The sequence below is a fragment of the Electrona antarctica genome, assembly GCF_951216825.1.
Source record: "Electrona antarctica genome assembly, chromosome: 20".
NCBI lineage: Eukaryota > Metazoa > Chordata > Actinopteri > Myctophiformes > Myctophidae > Electrona > Electrona antarctica.
Window position 1 is genome coordinate 9,377,461 of NC_136801.1, and position 27,609 is coordinate 9,405,069.

General features: G+C 44.3%; 1 protein-coding gene across 1 annotated transcript in view; it reads left to right on the forward strand.

Annotated features, from left to right (window-relative positions):
- Window positions 1-27,609, forward strand: part of myripb (myosin VIIA and Rab interacting protein b) — a 215,285-nt gene that overhangs the window by 113,126 nt on the left and 74,550 nt on the right. Inside the window, exon 3 of the mRNA XM_079489302.1 lies at window positions 7,249-7,470. Coding sequence (XP_079345428.1) covers window positions 7,249-7,470 — 222 coding nt within the window. The remainder of the gene's footprint in view (window positions 1-7,248; window positions 7,471-27,609) is intronic.

Consider the following 27,609-nt stretch of genomic DNA (forward strand, 5'->3'; position numbering starts at 1 on the left):
CGGTCGATGCCAAACTTTGCACACACACTCCCTGGATGCCAATGATGAACCTCTGCCCCAAATATTCTGCCCCCAGAACGGCCTGTTATAGCGCCACCGAGGCCGACTTTTGTAAAACACATATTTTGATATTACTCATCCAGATACTGTCCAAAAATACCGCAAATCGTTACACACTATCTCTATTCAAGACGGATCTGTCCAATATTTCATATTCCATCATAATTGGCTAAGATTGGCTTTCAAAGTTTGCAGGATTGGCCCGTTTTGAACAAAAAGCTTCAAAACGTTCAATTTACGTGAAATCTTTCACAGACTTTCCTACTAGGCTGAGGAATATATCCCACCCTTTTCACATTGGCCTGTTATAGCACCACCAACAGGTGGATTTTTGCAAAACACATTTTTGGAACAAAATGTCTCAAATCATCCAATTGCCATCCAAGAAGAAGAAGAAGAAGAAGAAATGGCACCCTTTTCACAGTGGCCTATTATAGCTCCATCAGGAGGCCACAACCTTACCTGGTCTGGTCGAGACCTGTGCCCCGAGGGGCACTATATCTACTGTAGTTCAAGTCTCCTTTACAATTCTGATGGATTACACACTCAACTATTATTGATTGTGTGCGCGCACACACACACACACACACACACACACACACACACACACACACACACACACACACACACACACAGCACTTCCGGAAACAATTCGGCGGGAATTCATTCTGCTGTGCTGTTCATTTCTGAAATAGGTCTCAGGTGGTGTGAGTGAGAATTCTCAGCCTGGCAAACTAGAACAAGTCCTTATTTAACTTCAGCAGGAGCTGTTTCCCAAGTTCTTTGAATTAATTCTCCCCCCTTCTTGAGCTGCATGATCAATCCAGCCTTTCACAGGCAGCAGAGGTATAGGGCTGGATTTAAGTTACCATTAACACGTCGACTACCGATGAGTCACCCACAACAAAAAAGAAATGAAGAAGAAGCAACTAATATTCAGATAACGTACGCTACTCAAACAAATCTTGTTTGTTACTGTCAAGTTCAATCACTGCATCACACACACACAAGACGACAATCCCTGGTCGAGTCATACCAAAGACAATGAAAACGGTACCCAATGCCTCCCTCGCGTGCCCGTGTATGTGCAAGTATGTGTGTGCAAACTGTGCATGCATGTGTGTGTGTGCATGCATGTGAGTGCATGCATGTGTGTGCATGCATGTGAGTGCATGCATGTGTGTGCATGCATGTGAGTGCATGCATGTGAGTGCATGCGTACAGTTGCACTCCTATATGTTATTAATGTAACTCCTCCAGCAGTTCGCTGATTGTTGCATCACTGCTTTCCAACCACAAGCCATTAACATGATGGACAAACCATCCAGTGCACACATACTGTATCAAAATCCTCAGTGCCTGTTTTACCCGGCTGTAAATGACAGGTCCTTTTGGGTCAATTCTTAGACTCTCCCAGTTAAATTTGCACTAAGTGTTTTACTGTACAGTATAGACTAGAGAGCCTGGGAGAAGGGGAAAATGCATACATACCCGTGTACGCACGCACGCACGCACGCACGCACACACACGCACACGCACACGCACACGCACACGCACACGCACACACACACACACAGCAATTTACCATGTGACAAAACAGGTCCCGCATGTTGAATGTCAAACATGGGGTCAAGATGTGCTACAAGGCAAAAGTAAACCCTTTCAAAATAATGCTGTGGTTCTCTTTGTCATACTACAGTGACTACACATAAGCAGCAACAAGATCCAATCTACAAGCTCAGTAGATCAGCTACTTTTGCTATCTTTGAAATGTTTAAGTGAAGCTGATATGAAAGGGGTTAAGTGAATTCTGTGTGTTTTATAAATATGAACAAGGATCCAATAGAGCTCAGGTTCTTTTTTCCACAATTCCTGTGGTATGTTTCCACCCGACGACAACAATGTTTTGAACAATCCTCAAGGACCACCCCACCTACCCACAACAACGGACGCACACACACACACACACGGTGACGCACACACACGCACACGCACGCACAGACAGATGGACGGACGGACGGACGGAGTGCAAAACATACTGTCTCCCCATGCCTTCGGCCTGGTGGAGACAACAATTGACTCTTTGTCCTTCAGAGCTGAACTCACACTAATCTTTCACATCTTCGATGAAAAAGGTCTCTGCATGCTACTCTCACTAAAAAATTGATACTGTATGTTATGTCAGTGTACAGTATTCTCAAAGTGGGGTCCTTGGGGGGGTTTCCAGGGGGTCTCTCCCCATCACAATTTCTTAATACAGTATTACACAAATTGTAACCACTTATTCCATATTCCATGTACTGTAATTGTGTGAAGAGTGTGAATTTATATATGTGTAAATGTACAGTGGTGTAGTTACGACCACTTTTCAACATCTCTTCATATAATTGGTCATCACTAATGTTCATGATAAAACACCACAATTCTTTTCTACTCAGTCTGTGTCTCATAGGAGAGCTGTGGACAGTTCAGACACACCAGTGACATCATCGTTAAGCAGATTTCTTTTTTTTTACACAATATATTTCGATTTCTATCATCGTGCGAACGATGGCTTGCAACTTTTCAGGAAAAGAAATCCTGCGGTTTCTATTAGCTTGGATTCCCCATCGATGATGTCACTGGTGGACGGGTTTCTGAACTGCCCACAGCCCTCCTATGAGACAGACTGAGTAGGAAACAATTATGGTATTTTATCATGAACATTAGTGAGGACTAATTATATGAAGATAAGTTGAAAAGTGGTGAAGTGGTCCTTTAACCCATTTTGGGCGGGAACCCCTTTTGGTGTTTTAAACATTGTTATAATTTAGCTATTGAAAAATAGCAGATCTACAACCTCATAGCGCGCCACTGAGTGGCGCGCTATGAGCTTGTAGGTCTGCTATTTTTGAAAAATCGTGAAAATATTTATTTCAGAAAACTGGAGGATTTAGGAGAATTTTTTTAAATTTCGAGGTCAGGCCAAAATGGGTTAAGTAACATTTTTTGTTATTTTGACCTTACTAAAGTATGTCCAAATTTCTCATCTCAGAGACCAATATTGTACTTGTTACTCTGCTATAATTACTTGAAAACTTCCTAGACAACTATTTCTGAATGCTAGTATATTCTGGAAGTACAGCTCCCGAAAGCCGAGACAGGAAGGAAATGTGTTTACTTTGCTCCTCACTTCCACTCCGCATGTGTTATTTTGGACGTGATCCATTCACCGCTGTGTGATTTATTGAGACGTCATGGTGCATTGCTGTCAGCGGCGCAAGTCCTACACTCATGAATGACTCATGCATAGAATTAATTGTGACCGGTCAGACATCTGCCTCATATAGCTAAGCCTCTTAAAAACCCCATGCAAAAGAAATCCAATCAGACTAATTGGACTTGACAAAACAAAATGTGTGTGAGTTGAGTATATTATGTGGAGTATGTCTTGCTGTAGTTCATCCATCGTCACTGTCGGATGGAAATCTGTTGCTTTCGGGGATTCAAATAAAAAGAATGGCAGGAGTAGCAGATCTTTGCGACGCTTTCCGAGCTTGAAGATCTGCTACTTTTGATACTTTTGGGTGGCTCTGTAGTATGCTCTTTAGGTGACTCTGTAGTTGTAGTATGATCTTTAGGTGACTCTGTAGTATGATCTTTAGGTGACTCTGTAGTATGATCTTTAGGTGACTGTAGTATGATCTTTAGGTGACTCTGTAGTATGATCTTTAGGTGACTGTAGTTGTAGTATGATCTTTAGGTGACTCTGTAGTATGGTCTTTAGGTGACTGTAGTATGATCTTTAGGTGACTCTGTAGTATGATCTTTAGGTGACTGTAGTATGATCTTTAGGTGACTCTGTAGTATGATCTTTAGGTGACTGTAGTATGATCTTTAGGTGACTCTGTAGTATGATCTTTAGGTGACTCTGTAGTATGATCTTTAGGTGACTCTGTAGTATGATCTTTAGGTGACTGTAGTATGATCTTTAGGTGACTCTGTAGTATGATCTTTAGGTGACTGTAGTTGTAGTATGATCTTTAGGTGACTCTGTAGTATGATCTTTAGGTGACTGTAGTTGTAGTATGATCTTTAGGTGACTCTGTAGTATGATCTTTAGGTGACTCTGTAGTATGATCTTTAGGTGACTGTAGTATGATCTTTAGGTGACTGTATTATGATATTTAGGTGACTCTGTAGTCTGATCTTTAGGTGACTCTGTAGTATGATCTTTAGGTGACTATGTAGTATGATCTTTAGGTGACTCTGTAGTATGATCTTTAGGTGACTGTAGTATGATCTTTAGGTGACTCTGTAGTATGATATTTAGGTGACTGTAGTATGATCTTTAGGTGACTCTGTAGTATGATCTTTAGGTGACTCTGTAGTATGATCTTTAGGTGACTCTGTAGTATGATCTTTAGGTGACTGTAGTATGATCTTTAGGTGACTCTGTAGTATGATCTTTAGGTGACTCTGTAGTATGATCTTTAGGTGACTCTGTAGTATGATCTTTAGGTGACTCTGTAGTATGATCTTTAGGTGACTGTAGTATGATCTTTAGGTGACTGTAGTATGATCTTTAGGTGACTGTAGTATGATCTTTAGGTGACTGTAGTATGATCTTTAGGTGACTCTGTAGTATGATCTTTAGGTGACTGTAGTATGATCTTTAGGTGACTCTGTAGTGGTGACTGTAGTTGTAGTATGATCTTTAGGTGACTCTGTAGTATGATCTGTAGGTGACTCTGTAGTATGATCTGTAGGTGACTCTGTAGTATGATCTTTAGGTGACTGTAGTATGATCTTTAGGTGACTGTAGTATGATCTTTAGGTGACTCTGTAGTATGTACTTTAGGTGACTGTAGTATGATCTTTAGGTGACTGTAGTATGATCTTTAGGTGACTGTAGTATGATCTTTAGGTGATTCTGTAGTATGATCTTTAGGTGATTCTGTAGTATGATCTTTAGGTGACTGTAGTATGATCTTTAGGTGATTCTGTAGTATGATCTTTAGGTGACTGTAGTATGTTCTTTAGGTGACTGTAGTATGATCTTTAGGTGACTGTAGTATGATCTTTAGGTGACTCTGTAGTATGGTCTTTAGGTGACTCTGTAGTATGATCTTTAGGTGACAGTAGTATGATCTTTAGGTGACTGTAGTATGATCTTTAGGTGACGATCTTTAGGTGACTGTAGTATGATCTTTAGGTGACTGTAGTATGATCTTTAGGTGACTGTAGTATGATCTTTAGGTGACTGTAGTATGATCTTTAGGTGACTGTAGTATGATCTTTAGGTGACTGTAGTATGATCTGTAGGTGACTGTAGTATGATCTTTAGGTGACTGTAGTATGATCTTTAGGTGACTGTAGTATGATCTTTAGGTGACTCTGTAGTATGATCTTTAGGTGACTCTCTAGTATGATCTTTAGGTGACTCTGTAGTATGATCTTTAGGTGACTGTAGTATGATCTTTAGGTGACTCTGTAGTATGATCTTTAGGTGACTCTCTAGTATGATCTTTAGGTGACTCTGTAGTATGCAGATTGTTGTTGGAATAGCTCTGTTGATTTAATTGAATGAGTTAGTGCTGTCTCATGGCCTTAATACAAGTTTTATGGTCTCTTATAATACCGTTGTTGTTAAACCTCATATCTTCACATTTCAAATTGTCTTTTTTTTTTATTAATTCCCATGGCTATTTAACTTTTTTCTTTTTTACATTAATAAAAAGGAACGGTTTAGGAGGACAGGTTTCCACCCCAACAGGGACGGATTACTATACAATCTGCAAAACACCTGTTAGTCCGTCCGTCCGTCAGTCGATCCGTCACGCCTCCATATATGGTTGTCAGTCCATCATGCCTCGTGACCCGTCACGCCACCATATATATGTCCGTCAGTCCGTCACGCCTCATGACATGCTCCATATATGGCCATCTCCATATATGAAGATCACGACACTGTATGTTGATCTGACCTCATCAAACCCTGTACACTCAAGACACACTCCATATATGGCCTGTACAAAATGCAATCCTTAGGTTGATCTGACCCCCTATGTAAAAGCGCCAGCACTCACCCAGCAGTCTGCCGACTGCCGTCACCCAGGCGGATGCGTGCACGCCCTCAGGGCGTCTTACTGGTTATTATTCAACTTGAGACACTAGCTTGTTTAATTGCCTGCTAATAAGACCATAGGCTCATCGTGTGTGTGTGTGTGTGTGTGTGTGTGTGTGTGTGTGTGTGTGTGTGTGTGTGTGTGTGTGTGTGTGTGTGTGTGTGTGTGCATAAATAAATAAATGGTTAAAGTGTGTGTGTGTGTGCATGCATACATAAATGGTTAAAGTGTGTGTGTGTGTGTGACTGTGTGTGTGTGTGTGTGTGTGTGTGTGTGTGTGTGTGTGTGTGTGTGTGTGTGTGTGTGTGTGTGTGTGTGTGTGTGTGTGTGTGTGTGTGTGTGTGTGTGTGTGTGCGCGTGCGTGCGCACACTCGTGCGTGTGTGCGTGCGTGCATAAATAAATGGTTAAAGTGAGTGTGTGCGTGCGTGTGTGTGTGTGTGCGTGCGCACACTTGTGCGTGCGTGCATGTCAATCCATGACATTAAACTCCCTCAAGGGGTTACTTGTGGATTTAGTGCAGATTAAGCGCAGCGTTATGTTGATCCAGATAATTGCACGTCGTCATTCGCTGTCCATTAGTATCAAATGGCAGACGGCTTATAGTTCTGCCTGCCAACCACAGGTTATAATAAAGACCCCCATGCATACCACCGCTCCGTTCTTTCATCTCGTTGTTGTTCTGATTGATGTGGACAAGCCAAGGAGCTAAATTGAAATGTCAGCCATCATGTTAATTCTCAGAGAAACTAGTCCACCACGCCCCCCCCCCAACCCACCTCTAAATTCCTTGCATTTCCGATCCCCCCCCCCCCCCCTCGCCCTCCCCTATTTTAATTTTAGCTGTCTTTAACGCCGTCTCTAATTAATCCTCCATCGATGCTGCCCTCGCCACTGCTCGCAGCATTCCGCCTATCGATCAGACACTCACCGCTCTCTGCCTCTATCGCTCTCTCTCTCTCTCTCTTTCCCCCTCCCCCTCCTGTCCTCTCTCTCTCTCTCTCTCTCTCTCGCCCCTTCTTTCCCCCTCTCTCTCTCTCTCTCTCCGCCGGGCGTGCACCGTGCGGGCTGGGGCTGGCTCAGTGAGTTGAAGCAGGAGCTGGTGGAGGAAGGCAGCAGATGTTCCATCCTCGCCCAGCAGCGCCACTTCAACGAGCACTGCTGCATCCGCTGCTGCGCGCCCTTCACCTTCCTGCTCAACCCCAAGCGCCAGTGTCTGGACTGCCACTACAACGTCTGCAAGACCTGCCGCACCTACTGCAAGCAGGACAAAGCCTGGCTCTGCTCCGTGTGTCAGAAGGGCAGGTGAGTTTGCACGCACGCACGCACACGCGCGCGCACACACACACACACACACAGAGACGCGCGCACACAGACACCGGTCGGAGAGTGTGGAAGTGAGGAATGAATGGGAGACTCATGCGCTGGAATGTGCCTTGTGGATCGGGTGAGATGAGAGGGAGCATGAAGGCTGGGTGGACTGAGAGGAGAGTTGAAGGAGATCTATAAGGAGTGGAAGAGACATGGACTGAGAGGAGAGCGGGGTGTTGAAGGAGATCTATAAGGAGTGGAAGAGACTTGGACTGGAGGCTGAGGGAGGGGTGTCAGAAAGGAAGTAGGTGGGGACCGTTTAAGGCGGTGGTTCTCAAACATGTTCACCTCAAGGACCCTTTAGTTTCATATTTATTTGACCACGGACCCACATTTGACAGGATGTTGTGCCAGGGAGCCCCGTAGGAGAAAATCTGTCAAGAATTGTCAACATTTTTTTCGTGAATCTCTGAAAAATAAAATGGGGCTTAAATGTGTATACACTTCCACATTTTGAGAATGTAATGATTGCATACTGCGTGTGTGTGTGTGTGTGTGTGTGTGTGTGTGTGTGTGTGTGTGTGTGTGTGTGTGTGTGTGTGTGTGTGTGTGTGTGTGTGTGTGTGTGTGTGTGTGTGTGTGTGTGAGAGAGTGTTATTCTATTGCCATACAGTAAGTCAGTATGGGTCCCTGGACCCTAATTTGAGATCCTCTGCTTTTGGACGGTGGTGCCATTGTTTGGCTGGTGAGACAGGTGTGGCGAAGGGAACAGGGACATTTAGGTGAGACAGGTGTGGCGAAGGGAACAGGGACATTTAGGTGGCTGGTGAGACAGGTGGGGCGAAGGGAACAGGGACATTTAGGTGAGACAGGTGGGGCGAAGGGAACAGGGACATTTAGGTGAGACAGGTGTGGCGAAGGGAACATGGACATTTAGGTGAGACAGGTGTGGCGAAGGGAACAGGGACATTTAGGTGACTTGTGTCTCGAAGGGAACGGGGACATTTAGGTGAGACAGGTGTGGCGAAGGGAACAAGGACATTTAGGTGAGACAGGTGTGGCGAAGGGAACAGGGACATTTAGGTGAGACAGGTGTGGCGAAGGGAACAGGGACATTTAGGTGAGACAGGTGGGGCGAAGGGAACAGGGACATTTAAGTGAGACAGGTGGGGCGAAGGGAACAGGGACATTTAGGTGAGACAGGTGGGGCGAAGGGAACAGGGACATTTAGGTGAGACAGGTGGGGTGAATTAAGGGAACAGGGACATTTAGGTGAGACAGGTGGGGTGAATTAAGGGTACAGGGACATTTAGGTGAGACAGGTGGGGTGAATTAAGGGAACAGGGACATTTAGGTGACTGGTGTCTTGTTTATAGCCACAAGTCAATTGTATCCTTAAGGGACCCGTTTGTTTGTTCCTGCCTTAATTATGTGCTCTCCTGATACTGGAGAGGAGAGGGATGAATGTTGGGGAAATTATTGGGGATGGTGGGGTAAGGTGTGTGTGTGTGTGTGTGTGTGTGTGTGTGTGTGTGTGTGTGTGTGTGTGTGTGTGTGTGTGTGTGTGTGTGTGTGTGTGTGTGTGTGTGTGTGTGTGTGTGTGTGTGTGTGTGTGTGTGTGTGTGTGTGTGTGTGTGTGTGTGTGAGAGAGTGTTATTCTATTGCCATACAGTAAGTCAGTATGGGTCCCTGGACCCTAATTTGAGATCCTCTGCTTTTGGACGGTGGTGCCATTGTTTGGCTGGTGAGACAGGTGTGGCGAAGGGAACAGGGACATTTAGGTGAGACAGGTGTGGCGAAGGGAACAGGGACATTTAGGTGGCTGGTGAGACAGGTGGGGCGAAGGGAACAGGGACATTTAGGTGAGACAGGTGGGGCGAAGGGAACAGGGACATTTAGGTGAGACAGGTGTGGCGAAGGGAACATGGACATTTAGGTGAGACAGGTGTGGCGAAGGGAACAGGGACATTTAGGTGACTTGTGTCTCGAAGGGAACGGGGACATTTAGGTGAGACAGGTGTGGCGAAGGGAACAAGGACATTTAGGTGAGACAGGTGTGGCGAAGGGAACAGGGACATTTAGGTGAGACAGGTGTGGCGAAGGGAACAGGGACATTTAGGTGAGACAGGTGGGGCGAAGGGAACAGGGACATTTAAGTGAGACAGGTGGGGCGAAGGGAACAGGGACATTTAGGTGAGACAGGTGGGGCGAAGGGAACAGGGACATTTAGGTGAGACAGGTGGGGTGAATTAAGGGAACAGGGACATTTAGGTGAGACAGGTGGGGTGAATTAAGGGTACAGGGACATTTAGGTGAGACAGGTGGGGTGAATTAAGGGAACAGGGACATTTAGGTGACTGGTGTCTTGTTTATAGCCACAAGTCAATTGTATCCTTAAGGGACCCGTTTGTTTGTTCCTGCCTTAATTATGTGCTCTCCTGATACTGGAGAGGAGAGGGATGAATGTTGGGGAAATTATTGGGGATGGTGGGGTAAGGTGTGTGTGTGTGTGTGTGTGTGTGTGTGTGTGTGTGTGTGTGTGTGTGTGTGTGTGTGTGTGTGTGTGTGTGTGTGTGTGTGTGTGTGTGTGTGTGTGTGTGTGTGTGTGTGTGTGTGTGTGTGTGTGTGTGTGTGTGTGTGTGTGTGTGTGTGTGTGTGTGTGTGTGTGTGTGTGTGTGTGTGTGTGTGTGTGTGTGTGTGTGTGTGTGTGTGTGTGTGTGTGTGTGTGTGTGTGTGTGTGTGTGTGTGTGTGTGTGTGTGTGTGTGTGTGTGTGTGTGTGTGCGTGCGTGCGTGCGTGCGTGCGTGCGTGCGTGCGTGCGTGCGTGCGTGCGTGCGTGCGTGCGTGCGTGCGTGCGTGCGTGCGTGCGTGCGTGCGTGCGTGCGTGCGTGCGTGCGTGCGTGCGTGCGTGCGTGCGTGCGTGCGTGCGTGCGTGCGTGCGTGCGTGCGTGCGTGCGTGCGTGCGTGCGTGCGTGCGTGCGTGCGTGCGTGCGTGCGTGCGTGCGTGCGTGCGTGCGTGCGTGCGTGCGTGCGTGCGTGCGTGCGTGCGTGCGTGCGTGCGGGCGGGCGGGCGGGCGTGCGGGCGTGCGTGTGCGTGGGCGATGTTTGTGTATAATTTCATGTACGATAAAAATGCCAAAAATGGAGGAGCACACATCCAGTAAACAAGAGAACGATAGAGCCAGTAAGGTGATGCAGATGGAGCGTTGGTTAATCAAGGAGGTCATTTTTCAGCATGTCAGGTTTCTTCCAGCATCGTTTAGCCCTGCCTCTCCTCTCACTCCTGATGACAGGCTTGATATTTTCTCCAGTCTCGCTGCTGCACTTGTGTTGACTTCCTCTACGCGTCACCCATAATAGCAGGACACTGAGTCGGGACCGATTTGTGCTGGAAGAGAAGTGAAGTGTATGCACATGGACAGGATGAGAGGAAAGCTGTCTGGGCGGTGAGGTGAAGGCAGCAGACGTGATGCTGTGGATGCAGCTTCCATACTGACAGCAAAACAGAAACGAGAGACTGAAGGAGCGGGCGAGAGAGGATGGCTTGGAAAGATGAGAGAACGCGACAGAGAGAGGGACAGATGTAGTGTGTGTGTGTTTGTGTGTGTGTGCTGTCCCTGCGCAAAACACAGACATATTGCTACTACTCAGTATATGGGTTGAATATTGAGCTCCGGCGCTGTAGGGTGGGGTGCTTGATATCGATGCTGTCGAGCGGAAACCTTGTATGTAAAAAAAATAATATATATAAAAATAAAATAAGTAACTGTAGCGTGCACCCCAAGGCATGCTGTGTGTTTGGATTCATGGTTATTATTTACTCACAAGCTCTTGTGAGGTTTTGGTCAATTATTGTAAAAGAGACACACAGACAGAATTAACCACTTTCATCCTTGCGTCCCATATTTCCTGTATGAAGATCATGATCTATACGGCAGACAGTAGATTGGCTACTTTCATTGCCTTTGTGCAACACTGTCATACGACGAAGTACAGAAGAGGCCATTCATTCATAAAATGATGAAATAGAGGAGTGGTTTTCAACCCTTTTCATATCATGGCCCATTATTTATCGGTATTTGAGCCACGGACCACCATTTGATGAGATTTAGCCTCGGATCCAAAACTAACGAATATTTTGTTGTCGTTGGACAAGATTTTGTCCACAATTCCATTCTGTATTGATGTTGGTACCATTAGGAGAGATAACAGGCAAACGTTGAACTGTGTAGACGTCTTGTAAATTAAGCAATGCAGATGTGTGACAATAATTTAACTCTTGAGAGCGTAACATTAAACCAAATTGACCCGTTATAGGGTCCATTTGGTTTCATTTTACACTCTCAAGAGTTAAAGATCTATAAGGGCCCATTTGGTTAGCAACTCTCCATCATTTAGCTGGGGGACCACCTGGAACCCCCTCAAGGCCCACTGGTGGTCCCCGAACCACTGGTTGAAAACCACTGAAATAGAGAGAGAACACCCGACAGCCACTGTATACTGTTGTGCTTGGAATGTGTATAATTCTATATCGTTGCGGTCGGGCAAAAACACAACACTGCTGGAAATTCAGGTGTCACACACACGTAATGAAAATAGACGATCTACAAGCTCACAACGTACATAAACAAACAACTTTAAACGTACGCATGCCATGCATGCCATGCATATTCCTGCCAGCGTCGTGCAGGCTTCCATGTACACACCGCTCGATGTCTATCCTCCACATGTACAGCGTGTTGTGTGGCCTCGTCATCTATTGACTCAGGATTCCCAGAGTCAATGTTAGGGCTCTGTATGTATGTGTACCGAGGCCCAGGGCTGTCAATGTGTCTCACACCTGAGCCTCCTCAACTCCACAGAGTCAACGTGCTTCACAGTCACGTGATACACTGTGTGTGCGTGTGTGTGTGTGCGTGTGTGTGTACGTGTGTGTGTGTGGTGTGCGTGCATGTGCGCGCAGAGTGGTCCTCCGGGTGTCTCTGCGTGTGATGGATTTTGCTGCATGTATGCATGGCATATTGAGTTAAACATGCTGCTCCATGTCCTGATTGATGTGAGGAAGGAGAGAGGACGAGATGTCTGCCTCTGTCTTCTGGCTGCAGTATGTTCACACTGGGCACATTAAATCCGATTTTTGGCCTATATCCAGATTGGAACCAGATTGGATATAAAGTCTGAACAGTGAACATGATGATGATTTTTGCTAATCCCATTTGAATCACATTTCTTAGCCTTGTTCGAACTGCAAAAAAATCAATCCGACTCCAAGCTGGATTGGAAATCAGACATTGGGCTGGATTCATGGCTGCAAGTCTCTCCCTCTCTCTCTCTTTATTTCCCTTTCTTCATCGCTGCCTCTCCATCTTTCTGTCTTTCCACCCCTCTCTCTCTCCATCTCTCTGTCTCTGCATCTCTGCATCTCTCTCTCTCCCTGGTGCTTAGTAATGCTCTCATTAGGGCTTTAGACGGAGCCACAGATGGCTCTGATGTCACAACATCACCATGCGCCAGCTACAGTGCTACAAGTACAGCACTTTTCATTAGCGTATTAAAGGGGGGGCTTTACATTCAGCTCTGAGCATGCATGACATTCCCCAGGCTGCATGGGAGTCAGTGATTCAAAGCTGCCCACAAGTGACAGCAATTTGGCGGAGGCCGGGTCAAGCTCTGGAAAAGCCCCAACCATTTAAAACCACTATGATGTTGATCGGAGTCCCTCAGGGCTCCACACTAGTCTTTTCTGTCTACTCTCGAGAATATGAACCAGTGGAACGCAGGTTCTGTTTTCCATTTCCGGAAATGTTACAGTTTTGGACATACTGTATGAGGTTTCTCGTATGCCCGACAGTGACGAAAGCTGCACTGCTCTGAAGTACAGTATGATCTGTCTGCTGGAGAACCGCTTCATATTAAACACACGCACACACACACGCACACACACACACACATGCACACACACACACACACATGCACACACAGACACACACACACACACACACACACACGCATACACACGCGCACGCACACACACACACACACACACACACACTCCGGGATCCACACTGTCAGCCAGAACAGGTAAATGCACTGACTAGGGGTGTGGATGTGGAACTGGCTTCATGTCTCCTTAGGCTTAGACGTTTCCTGGTGCATCTATCCTGGAGTTTATGGACTCCTCGGTGGCAGAGCTGCGGCACAGATGGAGCGTTGAGAGGCAGTGTCCTCCAGCTGGGTCGGATTCAGACTGCATTTCTTCATTGAGGTTTTTTGAGTTGCTTCCTCTGGCTCCCTGCTGAGCGGCAGCCAAGGTGTAATTGGCCATATACTGTACGGCACTTTGCGTGACAAGCGATCTTTTGGAATCCTAATGACACGGCCGAGCCAGCTCAGTTGGTGCTGTGTGTGACTGTATAGTCTCTGTCCTCATGCAGTCGGTCTTGCGGAGTATTTCATTGTGCGGCACTCGGTCGCGCCAGGATAACTTAAAATGCAAAAATAGCAACAAAGAAAAAAATCGACAAGCTCAAAACGCGTCGCTATCGAGCGTATACCGGTAGATCTACTTTTGATGCTTTTGTATAACGCTGTAGTAGTATGATCACTTAGGGCGTTAACCCATTTAGGCCTGATGTCGAAATTTTAATAATGTCTTCCTAACAATAATCCTGACAATTTTCTGAAAAACCTTATGTTTCTGTATCAGTGGTGCTCAATATTTCATGTCAAGGACCCCAAAAATTATATGTAATATGCCTCCGCTCCCCCATCTGAAAATATGTTGTTCCAGGGACCTCCCCAGAAGCAAAGATTTGAGTGTGAAAATGTTAAAATAGCAGACCTACGAGTGCCACGCTATGACTATGAGCTTGTAGATCTGGTATTTTTCAATAGCTAAAGTATAACAATGCTTAAAACACCAAAAGGGGTTCCCGCCCAAAATGGGTTAATTCACTAAAAAAACACATAAGTTAAAATATGGAGATAAGAGGTTTTCTGCCCGACAGCAACGATACACTCAGGATGCATTGTAAGCATCTGATGTGGAAGGCCTTAAGCATCCTGGCAGCTGTAATGTACAGGGTGTGTTGTTATGACTACTGCCAAGTAAACAGATAATCATTTTTGTCTCAAGGTTGATGTCATTATTCTGGAAGACTCCTGAGTGTCTCCTGAGTCTGCTGAATGAAGCTGATGGCTGTCTTTAGCCTATGCAATTTTGCATCTCCCTTTTCAGTACCGCAATCACCAGAGAGGAAACTGCAGAGGTTTTGATTGATTGATTGAATGCTTTATTCATCATGGCAGCCTCGTAAAACGAGGATCCGTTCTCCTCAGCCATTCACTTCTCCTTCTGGACTAGCTGACCTAGCTGGGCTCTCCGTCTGTGTGCCTGCTGGTGACTGTGGAGTCCAAGGTGTGAGTGGAAGAGCCGGGGGCAGTCTGGGCAATGGATTGCAAAATAGTACAGAGGTACAGTTACACAAATAGCCCTGGTGGCTTGTTTCCATTGTGGTCCTATGTATTCAATTAATCAAGAACCGTATTTAAAAGATTCTACTATTGCAAGGGGCTTATCGGAGAAGGTTGATGGATAAGATGGGGGAGTGGATGCCCTCTACTTTAACAGGTCAATGAAGAGCTCCAGGTGTGTGTCCACACACACAGTGCTCCTTTTCCTTCTTAACCTCTTAAGCCCCAATCCCCCGCCGGCGGGGGCAGCGGCTGTCCACCTCATGAACCGCTCTCAGCGGGTAAATGGGCTGGTCAAGGTATCAGGTTCCAACTCCGATAATTTTGATTTTCCCTCCTGGACCCCCCTGGGGTTTGCACTGTGACTCAGGCAAAAGCTTTTCTCTGATGTTTTTCACCAGTCTGTGTAGCAGGACTTTGCCAGTAACAGCTAGTAGTGAAATGTTAGGCTGTTGCCACAGATGGACTTGTCTCCCTAGCCTTTGTAATGGTCACGCACGCACGCACGCACGCACGCACGCACGCACGCACGCACGCACGCCTACAGTCCCTAGAGGTTTTTAAATCTTTATTAAAGACATGTTTTGTCCCAGGCTTTCAGTTCTAGCTGAGTGTGAAACCCTGCTCTTTGATGTGCTCTGCTGTTAGAAGCCCTGCATCTTTTCGTATTTCATTGTAATGTTTTGTCTTTTATTTATTTTTTCCCCTTTCTTTTCAAATAGCCGAAGTATAGTGGTTTTGTAATAATAATCAAAATGTACAGAGTAACTAGTAACTTTTCAAATATCACACTGCGCAAAAAGCATGGAATACGGATGTGTATATTATAGGAAACTCCCGTTAAACTTTCCAACAAACTCCGGTAAACTCCCGAATTGTACCATCACACCTGTATATTACCGTATATTAACTGTATATTCCCGCTAAACTTGAGGTTTACGGGCAAAATACAGTGCCCATAATTGCCCGTTAACTCCTCTTTTCACGCAGTGGAGTAGAAAGAACAATATTTGCCTCTGAGATGTAGTGGCGTAGATGTAAAAGTATTGAAATTTTGAAATACCCCAGTGAAGTCAAAATAGCTCAAAAGTATACCGTACTTGAGTACATGTAGCCTAGTACTTAGTTTCTTTCCACCATTACATTACATTGTATTTCCGTACGCAGCACGATTCAGTGTATACTCTCTAATCATATTTCACATTTGTTTCCAGCCGCTTGGGATACCAGATGGGCATGGTTTGCTGCATTCCCACAATAACAGCGAGTTGACAAGCACAAGTGTGTGTGCACTCAATTAATTTCTAAGCATTATTCTGGCATTCTCCCTGTTGACCTGTGCTGTAAACACCACCCATTTAACCCCTTTTTCAGGCTCAGTTTTCATTATGCATTTCATCACTCCAGAATGTGTTATGACATTATACTAACTGATGTCATTATTATTCAAATGGATGCAGGTCAACATAAAGCTATTGCATCATCCATGGTAGCTATGTAGGGCATACCGTATCAGAAAGGTGATGAATGTACAGGGTACTTGGTACAAAATGCATTCATTTGGAGTGAAGCGATACAGAACATGAACAGGTCCGAAAGAGGTTCAGACCTCTCAAAAGACCATTAAAGGTCTCAAAGTACATTTAAATGGCTCATTTATCCCCATTAAAGATTAAACATTGTTTCATGTTTTCTAGCTTTAGTAAGAGCATGAGCGAACCGTCTACTGTACGATGATGCTTGTGTACTGTACATGTGGCTATGTCCACATGTACAGTACACAGGTGCGCACGCACGCACGCACGCACGCTCGCTCGCACGCAGGCACACACACACACACACACACACACACACACACACACACACTAGCTATGCCTGTCAACCTGAATGAATGGAATAAGCATGCTCATAGAGTCTGGTGATATTAACGGCAAGCCAAGGTCCATATACTTGCACGCACACAATGTAAAGAAACAGTATTTAGAGAGAGAGAGAGAGAGAGAGCCATCGTATCCGTTTCAACACAACACTGTTGCTGGAAATTCAAATAAGGGGGATGACAAGTATACTTACAGTATTATAATTTGACGTTCACATAAACAACACATATTTGGTGGTGTTTTTTTAACGCTATTTTAATGACGCAACATGCTGCACATTTGCACTGATGTGTCAGTGGGACCGCCTTCCAGACATTTTGCAGCATTAATAAAGCAGAACTTAAATGGTACAGTGGAACGGTGGAATTTGGAGCCAGGCTTCACCCAGCTCAAGAATAAAAAGATACTGAAATATATGAATTAATGCAACACTGAAACATTTTGGAGAGATGGAATGCAACTCTATAGCTGAGAGCTATAGATAAGACTGGGCGACTTACTTTACTATGCTATACTATAATCCTTAAAACAGATGTTAAGGACAAGTGTCAGTATTTGATGCCTTTAACTTTGATCGTTTGTTTTCTGTATCTGGAAATTATGTTTAGTAAAATTACAGTGTTGTGCAATTGAATGTCATACTGTAGGACATATTCTATCTGTTTGTGCGCTGTACCAGTGCATTCACCTGGGGACAGTGACAATGTGGACATCTGGATTAAGCAGATGCCTTCTTTATATCTAGGCTATAGAGCTGCAAGAATCCTGACTATTATCCCCGTGGAGACATTGTGTGGGCGGTCGTTCAAGGTCGTCCTTTATTTAGAGTTATTATTACGTTACTGTAGCCTATAGGCTACGTTTTGATTATTGCTTGCTTCTCTCTGTATGTCTTTGAGCCCTATATCTGCAGTCTGTGTCTCCTTGCTATACATTTCTGTCATCTCCACCACACTTCCTGCGCTAATGTGTGCCTACTGTTTAACACTTTAATTGCCCGGGGTTATTTAATCCATTACATTATAGCGCCTATTCGATTTATAAACACGGACCCCTTTTCCGGACGGACCGGATGTTGTTGTGAATGTGTGTGTAGCAGCTAACAATAGCCACACCACTCTAGAGTCGATCTATCGCGACTAGCGACTGGACCGCGGAGCGCTGTCTAACACAGGATCTTTTTTCATAATTAGACGGGATGATTTAGATTGCGAGTTATGAACGTTTTAAGATTTTCGTTTTCATCAGCTAAACAGGGGAGGGAGTTTTTCGATGACGTCTCACTCTTACGCAACACCGAGGATTGCCCAACAGGCACTCCTGGGCTATGGAGCCATGCGATCCGTTCTCATATCAATAAACTTCGTCTTTTGATCAATACTTCGTCCTGGGCGTCGGGCGTTACTAATAGAAAAGACAAAGAACTTCGTCCTGGGCGTTGGGGGTGTTAACATCAGCCTGTCTGTGTTTAATTTGCACCTGCTGTTTGGAGAACCTCCATGCAAAACTGACCCTTGCACATTCTGTGGCCATTATTAAATCCAATAGGATGCGCTGTTAATCTTAAATGGTGCGTTTTATGTAGCGCCTTTATCAAAATTATACACCCATTCAGGCAGGAAACCATCCAAGTCACCAGCCTACTCACCGGGAGCAGTTTAGTGTCTACAGTCTTGCTCAAGGACACTTTGACAAGTCGGGAGGAGCCGGGGATCGAACCACGAACCTTGCGATTCCATGATGGCCACTCTACCTCCTGAGCCATGCACTACCGCCACACGAATTTCCTCCCATTATTTGCAAGTTCCTATATTGTGCCATAAACACACACACACACACACACACACACATTCAGCAAAGAGATTTGGTGTAAAGGGAAAAAGGTGTCGAAGGTGTCCTTGAGCAAGACACTGAACCCCTAATTGCTCCCGATGTGCTAGTTGGTGCCTTGCATGGTTTCCGCTGCCATCAGTGTATGAGTGTGTGTGTGTAAATGGGTGAATGTAATGCACAATCTCTGTAAAGCGCCTTGGCGCTACTGTATATAAATGCACCATTTACTAACTAGAGGGTTTACTTTTAAGTGGTTAGCTTCCATCCCTCCTCTTGTGATTGTGAAGCCAATTATTGAAGAGGAAGTGGCATATAGTGGTGGAGTATATCCGCTTGCTGACAGAGAGGATTCACCAGTTCAAAGAAGTTCACAGTCATTATACACATCTTATTATCCACAGCTCCGTCGTCAGCCTGCCTCATTCTAATGGCCAGCTCCGCCGTCAGCCTGCCTCATTCTAATGGCCAGCTCCGCCGTCAGCCTGCCTCATTCTAATGGCCAGCTCCGCTGTCAGCCTGCCTCATTCTAAAGGTCAGGTGGAAACCCAGAAAATTTGGCTTCAGGGCCAAGTGAACACATGCATGCAAGTATGAGCGCACACGCATGCACACGCGCGCACACACACCCACACATACGCGTATGTGTGTACATGTATGTGTGTACATGTACACACATACACTTACATGTACAATCAGAAGCAGACTAAAATGTACTTAATCATCCCCAACACATTCACACACAGTTGCATGAGAAGCACACATGAGACCCTCCCCACACACACACACATGGCTGGCACTACATGCGCACGCGCACACACACACACACACACACACACACACACACACACACACACACACACACACACACACACACACACACACACACACACACACACAGATTGCCTCTAGGCTGGACTATGCAGTAATTAGTTTTAGGGAAGCTCCTACATGAATTGCATTAGCAAAAGGCACAGCATAGTTTCGATTTATCTTAGTCAACGGTGAACTGGTACACTGTGTGCTCCACCAAGGAACAGCTAAGTCCTTATATAGCATTGGCACTGTGTGTGTGTGTGTGTGTGTGTGTGTGTGTGTGTGTGTGTGTGTGTGTGTGTGTGCGTGTGCGTGTGTGCATGCGCGTGTGCGCGCAACGTGCATATAATCATAATTATTTGCAAGTTGCATATAATTATGATGATACTATAGGTGTGTAAACAGTGCAGCAGACAATGAAGGAAGATGATGATGAGAGAGATATGGTACTTACTCTCTCATCTCTCACCCTGACAGACAGCGTGAGAGAAACAGGAAGGAAAGTAAAGTGGGATGGATGGATATATTTACACAGTAAATAACATAATACTGTATACAGAGAGGGGAGAGAGAGAAGGTGATTATTCCATCTGTGTCTGTTCCTCTAATAACTGCTGCAGGTAGTTGTTCAGCTACTCCGTGACTCCAGAAAACCATCCATTTGAATTGACTGTAGGGGAATATTATAGAGTGAGCTTTCAAGAGACTCTACTGCTCGCACTGCAACTCTTCCTGCCAGTGGGAACCTTTTGGCAATGCAGTATACACACTAAACACACACAGTATATATACTCAGTGGTTCTCAAACGTTTCCCAGTTAAACACATTCACTGCCATATATTAGTGAATTCTTCCCAAAACTGCCAGTTAAAACCCTTATTTTGAAGGCCCACTGGGACCGGAGACGTGAACCGGATGTAAAAATAATGAGAATCTGAGATACATGTATTTTTCTTGTTTATTGCCATTATAAAATCATTTACAGGCAATTTCATTTCATATTACAAGACATGTTCATTTTCTCTCAGTTCGTTTTTTTAAGTGTAAAAGTAAAATAAGTGACATTACAAGAAAAACAAACAAACATGTATTTTTCTGAATCTGATAATGTGGAAGTGGATGGCAGGCGAAATGTTCACTTCCGGTTCTTTTCCGGTGTCGCTTGGCAACCGTATACCATTCATACGTTGGCGAAGAGCGCAATCTATCATAAACGACTGAAAAGGCGTCATCAGCAGTGAAGCGTTGGATTAGACTTTGATGGGCCCTGATGGCTCCTATAGCCATCAGCATAAAAAGTTCAGACCATGAATATTTTAATACTTTGAAAACACAAAATGAAAAATGAGGTGATTAACATGTGCTTTCAACTGTGTGCATTCATTTTAATGTTGTGGTCACCATCTTGAAATAATAGTAGGGCCTATCATACTGTTATGTTAAATTATATGCACTTTTTTACTGATGTGCTATAGTAAAAACTGTGTCATTTAGATGAACAAAATCTCTGTAGGGGTGCCCTGGGCTCAAACAGTTTGTGTTAAGTTGAGTTTATTGTGGTAGAACGAACTAGCATTATTGGGGATAGTAATTTCATGCCTTTTCAGATGCAGTGTTGCGGCAACGATTACCCCCATCAATTACACCCATCACCTCACCTTTAAAATAGATTTCCCAAAGTCCTACCCTCCCTTTTATGTCTGATTATTGCATTACCTCCCGCCCATATTTGCTCTCTATCACCTCCAAATCTGCCAAGTACACATAGTACAGTGCAGCGGAGAAACGGGCACTAACCCAGGGAGTGGTAATGGACGGAGTCCAGTGGTCCGTTGAAGTGTACAGTACATTTCTGTGACACCCAACCCACCCCATGCAGGACAGGTACAGCATCCATGGCACAGATTTGTCAAACACAGTGGTTCTCAACCTGTGTGGGCCAGGGTCCCACTGCTGGGCTGTGGAGGAGGATATTGCAAGTGGGCTGCCAAAATGATTGGCTAAACTCAAGAGATTTGAATTGGTATTATAAAATGATTATGAAAATACATTACATAATAATGTAAAAACAAAAAATAAATAGGAACTTAAAGGGGAATTCCACTCATTTTCAACATTTACTATGTCATTAATATACCTTAGAGCTGTTGTGTGGAAATAATACAAAACGTCCCCCCATTCTGTGTTTCCTAGAACACAGAAAAAAGAAGAAACATTAACATGGTGAATCACATTTCCACACAACAGCTCTAAGGTATAATTAATGACAGTAAAATGTTGAAAATTAGTGGAATGCCCCTTTAAAGACTACTGTTGATTGATCGATCATTAAATAAACACTGTAAAAATGCATGCGGCCCACTCATGCGACTGCTGCTACAGTAAGTGGTCAGACTTGAAAGATGTTCAAGTGGTTATGGCGATGATCCAGAAAAGGTTGAGATCTACAAGCTCACAAGCCTGTGATTGTAAATTGGCTATTTGTGTGCAACCTACTGTACTGTACTGTACTGTACTGTACTGTACTGTACTGTACTGTACTGTACTGTACTGTACTGTACTGTACTGTACTGTACTGTACTGTACTGTACTGTACTGTACTGTACTGTACCTGCACAAGGATGACGAGAGAAGATCACGCCTCTTTTCTAGTTTATTTTTCCATCTCTTTGCCTCGGGTGCTTTGTCTGGAAAGAGCAAAAAACTAGTTCTCACAAGGCATAGATATCATTACTGTCTTACGCAAGCAGCCAGGCGCACGCACGCACGCACAGACACAGACACACACACACACACACAGACACACATACAGACACATACACACACACACACACAAACAGACATACACAAACAGACACACACACAGACACACACAGACACATACACACACACACAAACATACATACACAAACACACACACACACTGTTTGACAGGTCTAATGATGGAGCTTGGTGAATGTAAACAGGTCATTTATGCTGCAGTGCCCTAGGATACAGTCGATCTTTTTTTCTGTCAATGAATGCCTTTGAAGTAAAATAACATTCCTGGAAAATGACTACAGAATTCTTACTAACTCATCTCTGCTGTTGGCTGAAAAAACATTTATCTCCACAAAATCAATAGCATAATTATCGTTGCTGTCAGGGAGAAACCTTGTATCCACATTTTATCTTCAAACGTATTTTAGCCACTCTACAAGCACACATGTTGTGACGCAACGTGATGTTTTTTAAAGAATATTGTGTGTGTGTGTGTGTGTGCGTGTGCGTGCGTGCGTGCGTGCGCGCACATTTTATAAATATCGAACCAATGTAAAGAATGAACAAGAGCTTGTGGACTAAATAATGACTACTTGGATCCATTGAAACAACAGCCTTTTTCTCTTTGTCCTGAAAAGGAACATACAGTCCAAGCCAAGGTTTCCAGCAGACAGACATTGATTTGTCTTAGAATATTGACTTTTTTCTGTCAACACAGGAAAAGAACAACATAACGCTTTCTTTAGTGTATAATGATACTGCTATTGCAATAGATACAGTTCTAAGAAATGCTACTTTGCAAAAGCATTCTGGCCCATGATGTCTGCATGAGAAGGTAATGAAAAGTAAGGATGTCAGTAATGAAGTCAAAATAACAGGCAATTAGTTTATCTGTGGGTGAAAGTATATTTCATACACACACACACACACACACACACACACACACACACACAGTCACACACACAGTTCACAGTTCATTCATACACACAAATGTAGCCACCAACTATCCAAACTCACAACCGTCTGGCACGGCAGACACGTTAAGCTTATTTGTATTTATTTGTACTGTAGATAATTTGAACCACGAGGGAATTCAAAGGGAAAATACACACTTCACAGAATATGCGCACGCACGCACGTGTTTGTGTGTGTGATTACCGCAGATATTAGTAATTCCATTATTATGTGTGTATAGATGTTCTGTGGGGCGACTGTGGCTCAGGAGGTAGAGCAGGTCGTCCAATGATCCATGTGTCTGCGGTTCGAATCCCGGCTCCTCCTGTCTACATGTCGAAGTGTCCTTGGGCAAGACACTGAACCCCAAATTGCTCCCGATGTGCTGGTTGGTACCTTGCATGGCTTCCGCCGCAATCGGTGTATGAATGGGTGAATGTAATGCGCCTTGGATAAAGGCGCTATATAAATGCACCATTTACCATTTACCATTTCTAATTCTGTGTTGGCTAGAGGTGGGTGCTAACAAACGCATTCTTCCGGTGTGGTGAAGGAATTAAAGGCGTGTCCTTAAGAAATACGCAACAGTGGGCATGGCTTGATTGGTAGGCAGTGGTAGGCGCACATGCAATGCGAGACGTGTGAGTGTGAGTGTGTGCGTGTGCGTGTGCGTGTGCGTGCGTGCGTGCGAGAGAGAGAGAGAGAGACTATAAGCACCATTTTGGCTCCTACTATGATTCCATCTTCAGCAGCACAGTGAGTTAGGGAGTGTGGCAGTCTCCAGTGAGTGTGGCAGTCTCCAGTGAGCCAGCTCTACACAGTATGTGAAGATGTGTGGCAGTCTCCAGTGAGCCAGCTCTACACAGTATGTGAAGATGGTGTGCTGCACTGTTGTGTTTCCACAGGTAATTTCAGTCCTATTAGTTCTGCTCTGTGATGAAGGAAAGTGCTCACGGTGCATGACTGTCTGCTCACGGCCCTATTGCAAATCTCACGCTTCCTAAATCGTTTTATTCATCGGCTATATGGGATCAGAGCTGGGTTAAAGCTGTTGGGATTTGTGGATTGTAAGGACAGGATTTTTATATATAGGTATATTATATAGGTATTGTTGCCCGGGATTATCTGACTGAAGGGCAGGTAGCAATTGTCGTGTGATAATTCAACACATATCCATAGCCTTGAGAGTAAGTCGGCAATACAATGTTCTTCTTACTGTAGCCTATGCATTATGTATAGTGCCATTCATCAGGTATCGTAAGGCGAATAAATAGAACTTACTGTACAGAACATATTAGCACATCAAGATACAGTTAAAGATTATGACTCACTGCACTGGCTTGCAGCTGCCTAACGACTTTGTGTTTTTGTATCCTATTTTGGCAGTTATCTACTCAGTGCCCGATTAGGTGGAAAGGTTTCCCGGACAGGACTGTACAATAGCTGCCAGAATGGTTAGGCAATCACTGGATGGTATTTAAACAACATTAATGCTAAGGATTCATTTGAAGCTATACAATTTATGTTTTCGTTTTTTTTTTAAATAATCCCTCTTCATAATAATATGGGTAGGATCGGCGGTCCTGGACAGCCGACCTGACGCCAGGCACGGCACTCCCTCGGACCGTTGGCAAACAGTCGGACGAACGGACAGAGATTTTGTGCATTTACCATTTATTGTAGGTTTGTTTACTTTGAATGGGACAGTAGAGAATGTGATCAGTAAGTGAACTGGCCATATTGCAGTGATTATGTTTGATGTTCTTATTGGCTGGGCCAGCATGGCACCCCTGAGACACCTGAGACACATGTGTGACACGTCGCTGAAATAAAGAGCTTGACTCAATTACCTTCCAGCCATGTCATTTCACATAATCCATATACACATTCATTCACATTGGGAAAACCTTCCACTAAAAAACAAACACATTGATTTAATCAAGGGGGTATTTACATTTCACTTATTGAATTTACGTATTGAATTTCTGCGTCATATTTACTTTAAAGGAGAATTCCATGCTAGAAGGCTTTTTTACCTTTCTTACCTTTCTTTGTAGTTGTTACGTCCCCACCAAAGAGGTCCAGGTGTTTTTTTGTGCAAAAACTCCTTATTGGCGTTTTCCCCTACCATAAGCCCTCAATGAATTGCATTGAATTGAATGGGAATTGAATGGGGCTATGGGGTGTTGTGCTAATTCGCTTATTTCCATCGAAATAAGTAGTAAAGTGTGCCGCTTGGGATATACATTATGAAGAGAGGATATATACAAAAAATATATAATTTTGAGCGATGTAAATATGCGAATTAGCACAACACCCCATAGCCCCATTCAATTCAATGCAATTCATTTAGGGCTTATGGTAGGGGAAATAGCCAATAAGGAGCTTTTGCACAAAATAACACCTGGACCTCTTTGGTGGGGACGTAACAACTACAAAGAAAGGTAAGAAAGCATTTTAGTATGGAATTCTCCTTTAAGTATAAGCAAAGTAGTTATTCTGATAAACTGTGATAAAGTGCACAAACTGCACATGTATTCTGAAATTCATCCCTGCCACTCTAGGCAAGCAGGGGGATTATGGCCAGCTGTGCAGATGTGATCTATCATAATATCCCTGTCGCGCCTACAGTACAACCCGGGAAAATCATATCTCATATCGTCGCTGTCGGGTGTAAACCTTGTATGTCCAAAACCATTACGTTTCAGGAAAAGGAACGACATTTTGCTGAAATAGTGAAAATAGCAGATCTACAAGCTCACAATTCATCATACATCGACATATTGTGAGCTTGTAGATCGGCTGTTTTCAGTACTTTAGCGTGGCACTCTTGTATGACAAAATAGGCCATTAAAACAACAAAAAAACAATTTTGAGTTTGGATGATATCCTGATTGGCCAGCTGCAGTGCGCATTCAAGGGAGTGGACATGATCAATGGCCCTGATCCCTGTTTACCAGTTTAAAAAGAAAGTTTATGTTGTTGTGTTACGAATACAAATCTCTCACTTGTTCTCTAACTCCCCTCCTCCTTCACGGGGCACACTGCCATCTGATCCGCTGCCCAGTCAGTGTCCTCTCCAGGGCAGCAGCCAAATGAGATATTGATACCTGCAGCGTTCCTATTATTCACAGCATGTTCCCCACCTCTCCACCCCTGATGAAACGACATAAATAAACTTTGGTGAACAAAGCCAAGACAAATAATTTGGGGCATTTTCATACCTAACCCGGTCCCTAATAGATCTGCCATTTTCTCTGCACGACACTGACACACAACTAAGCATAAATCAAGCATAAATCCAACCCTAACCCTGGCTTAAACCTAACCTCTAAAAGCCTAACCCTAACCAACCCCATTGTAAATCTAACTCTAGAAAACATATATAACCATATCAACCATTTCTCTTGTGAGGACCAGGAGAATTGTCCTCACAATCATTTCATTTTCATGCATATTTAAGATGCAATGGGTCGGCCGGTTGGCCCATGGGTCGGCCGCATGGGTCGGCCGCAAGGGTCGGCCGCATGGGCCAAACCATGCGGCCGACCCATGGACCGACCGGCCGACCCATGCGGCCGACCCATGGGCCGACCGGCCAACCCATGAGCCGACCGGGTCGGCCGGTAAATTCACCTCGCCCTCCCTCCTTTTTTAAGCAGACTGGTCAGTTGCAAATTCTGATTGGCAGGGATGGGCCAAGCAGCCCTCAGGAGGATTCAGTGGGTGCAGAGTAAAAATAGCAGTATAACATTTTATTTTATGATACACTTTCATTCATGTGGTCTTACCGGATATAACTGCAGATCTTGTGAATTGTATTGTATTCTTGTTTGCATACTTTGTCTTTGATTGGTTCTTCTTTTTTTTTATTTATATTGACTATGTTGTAACTGTTTTTATTCACTAAAATATTGCAGATCTAATGTCTGTGCATGGCACCAAAATGCCCCATTACTATTTTGACGTAGTTTGGGAGACGGCACCGTGCTCCTGTCAGAATGCGCGAGTGGCGTATCAACTCAACTATGCTACGGATAAAATAAAATAAAAAGAAAAGCCCAGAGAAGGCTGTAATAGTTATTCATGAACCTCACCAGCACAGTTAGTGACATGTTGGGGGCTTAGAATTTTCTTTTACAGTGTCAGCTTGTCTTACCATTCTGTCGAGCTCCGTTGTTCTCAAATCTTTTTGATTTCAAGGACGCCCGTAACTCGGGCAGTGTACGAATGATGTTGTTTGAAATTCTTTATTTAGGAATACCCTATTGAGATATAGTATCTCGTTTTCCAGAGGGTCCTAACTCTACAATCAATACAATACAAAACAAAAAAAGAGAAAAAAACACAAAACACAAAAACAGGGTATTACAATATGCAAGCACAATAGCAAAGAGATGGATCAATGGAACCAAATGGAC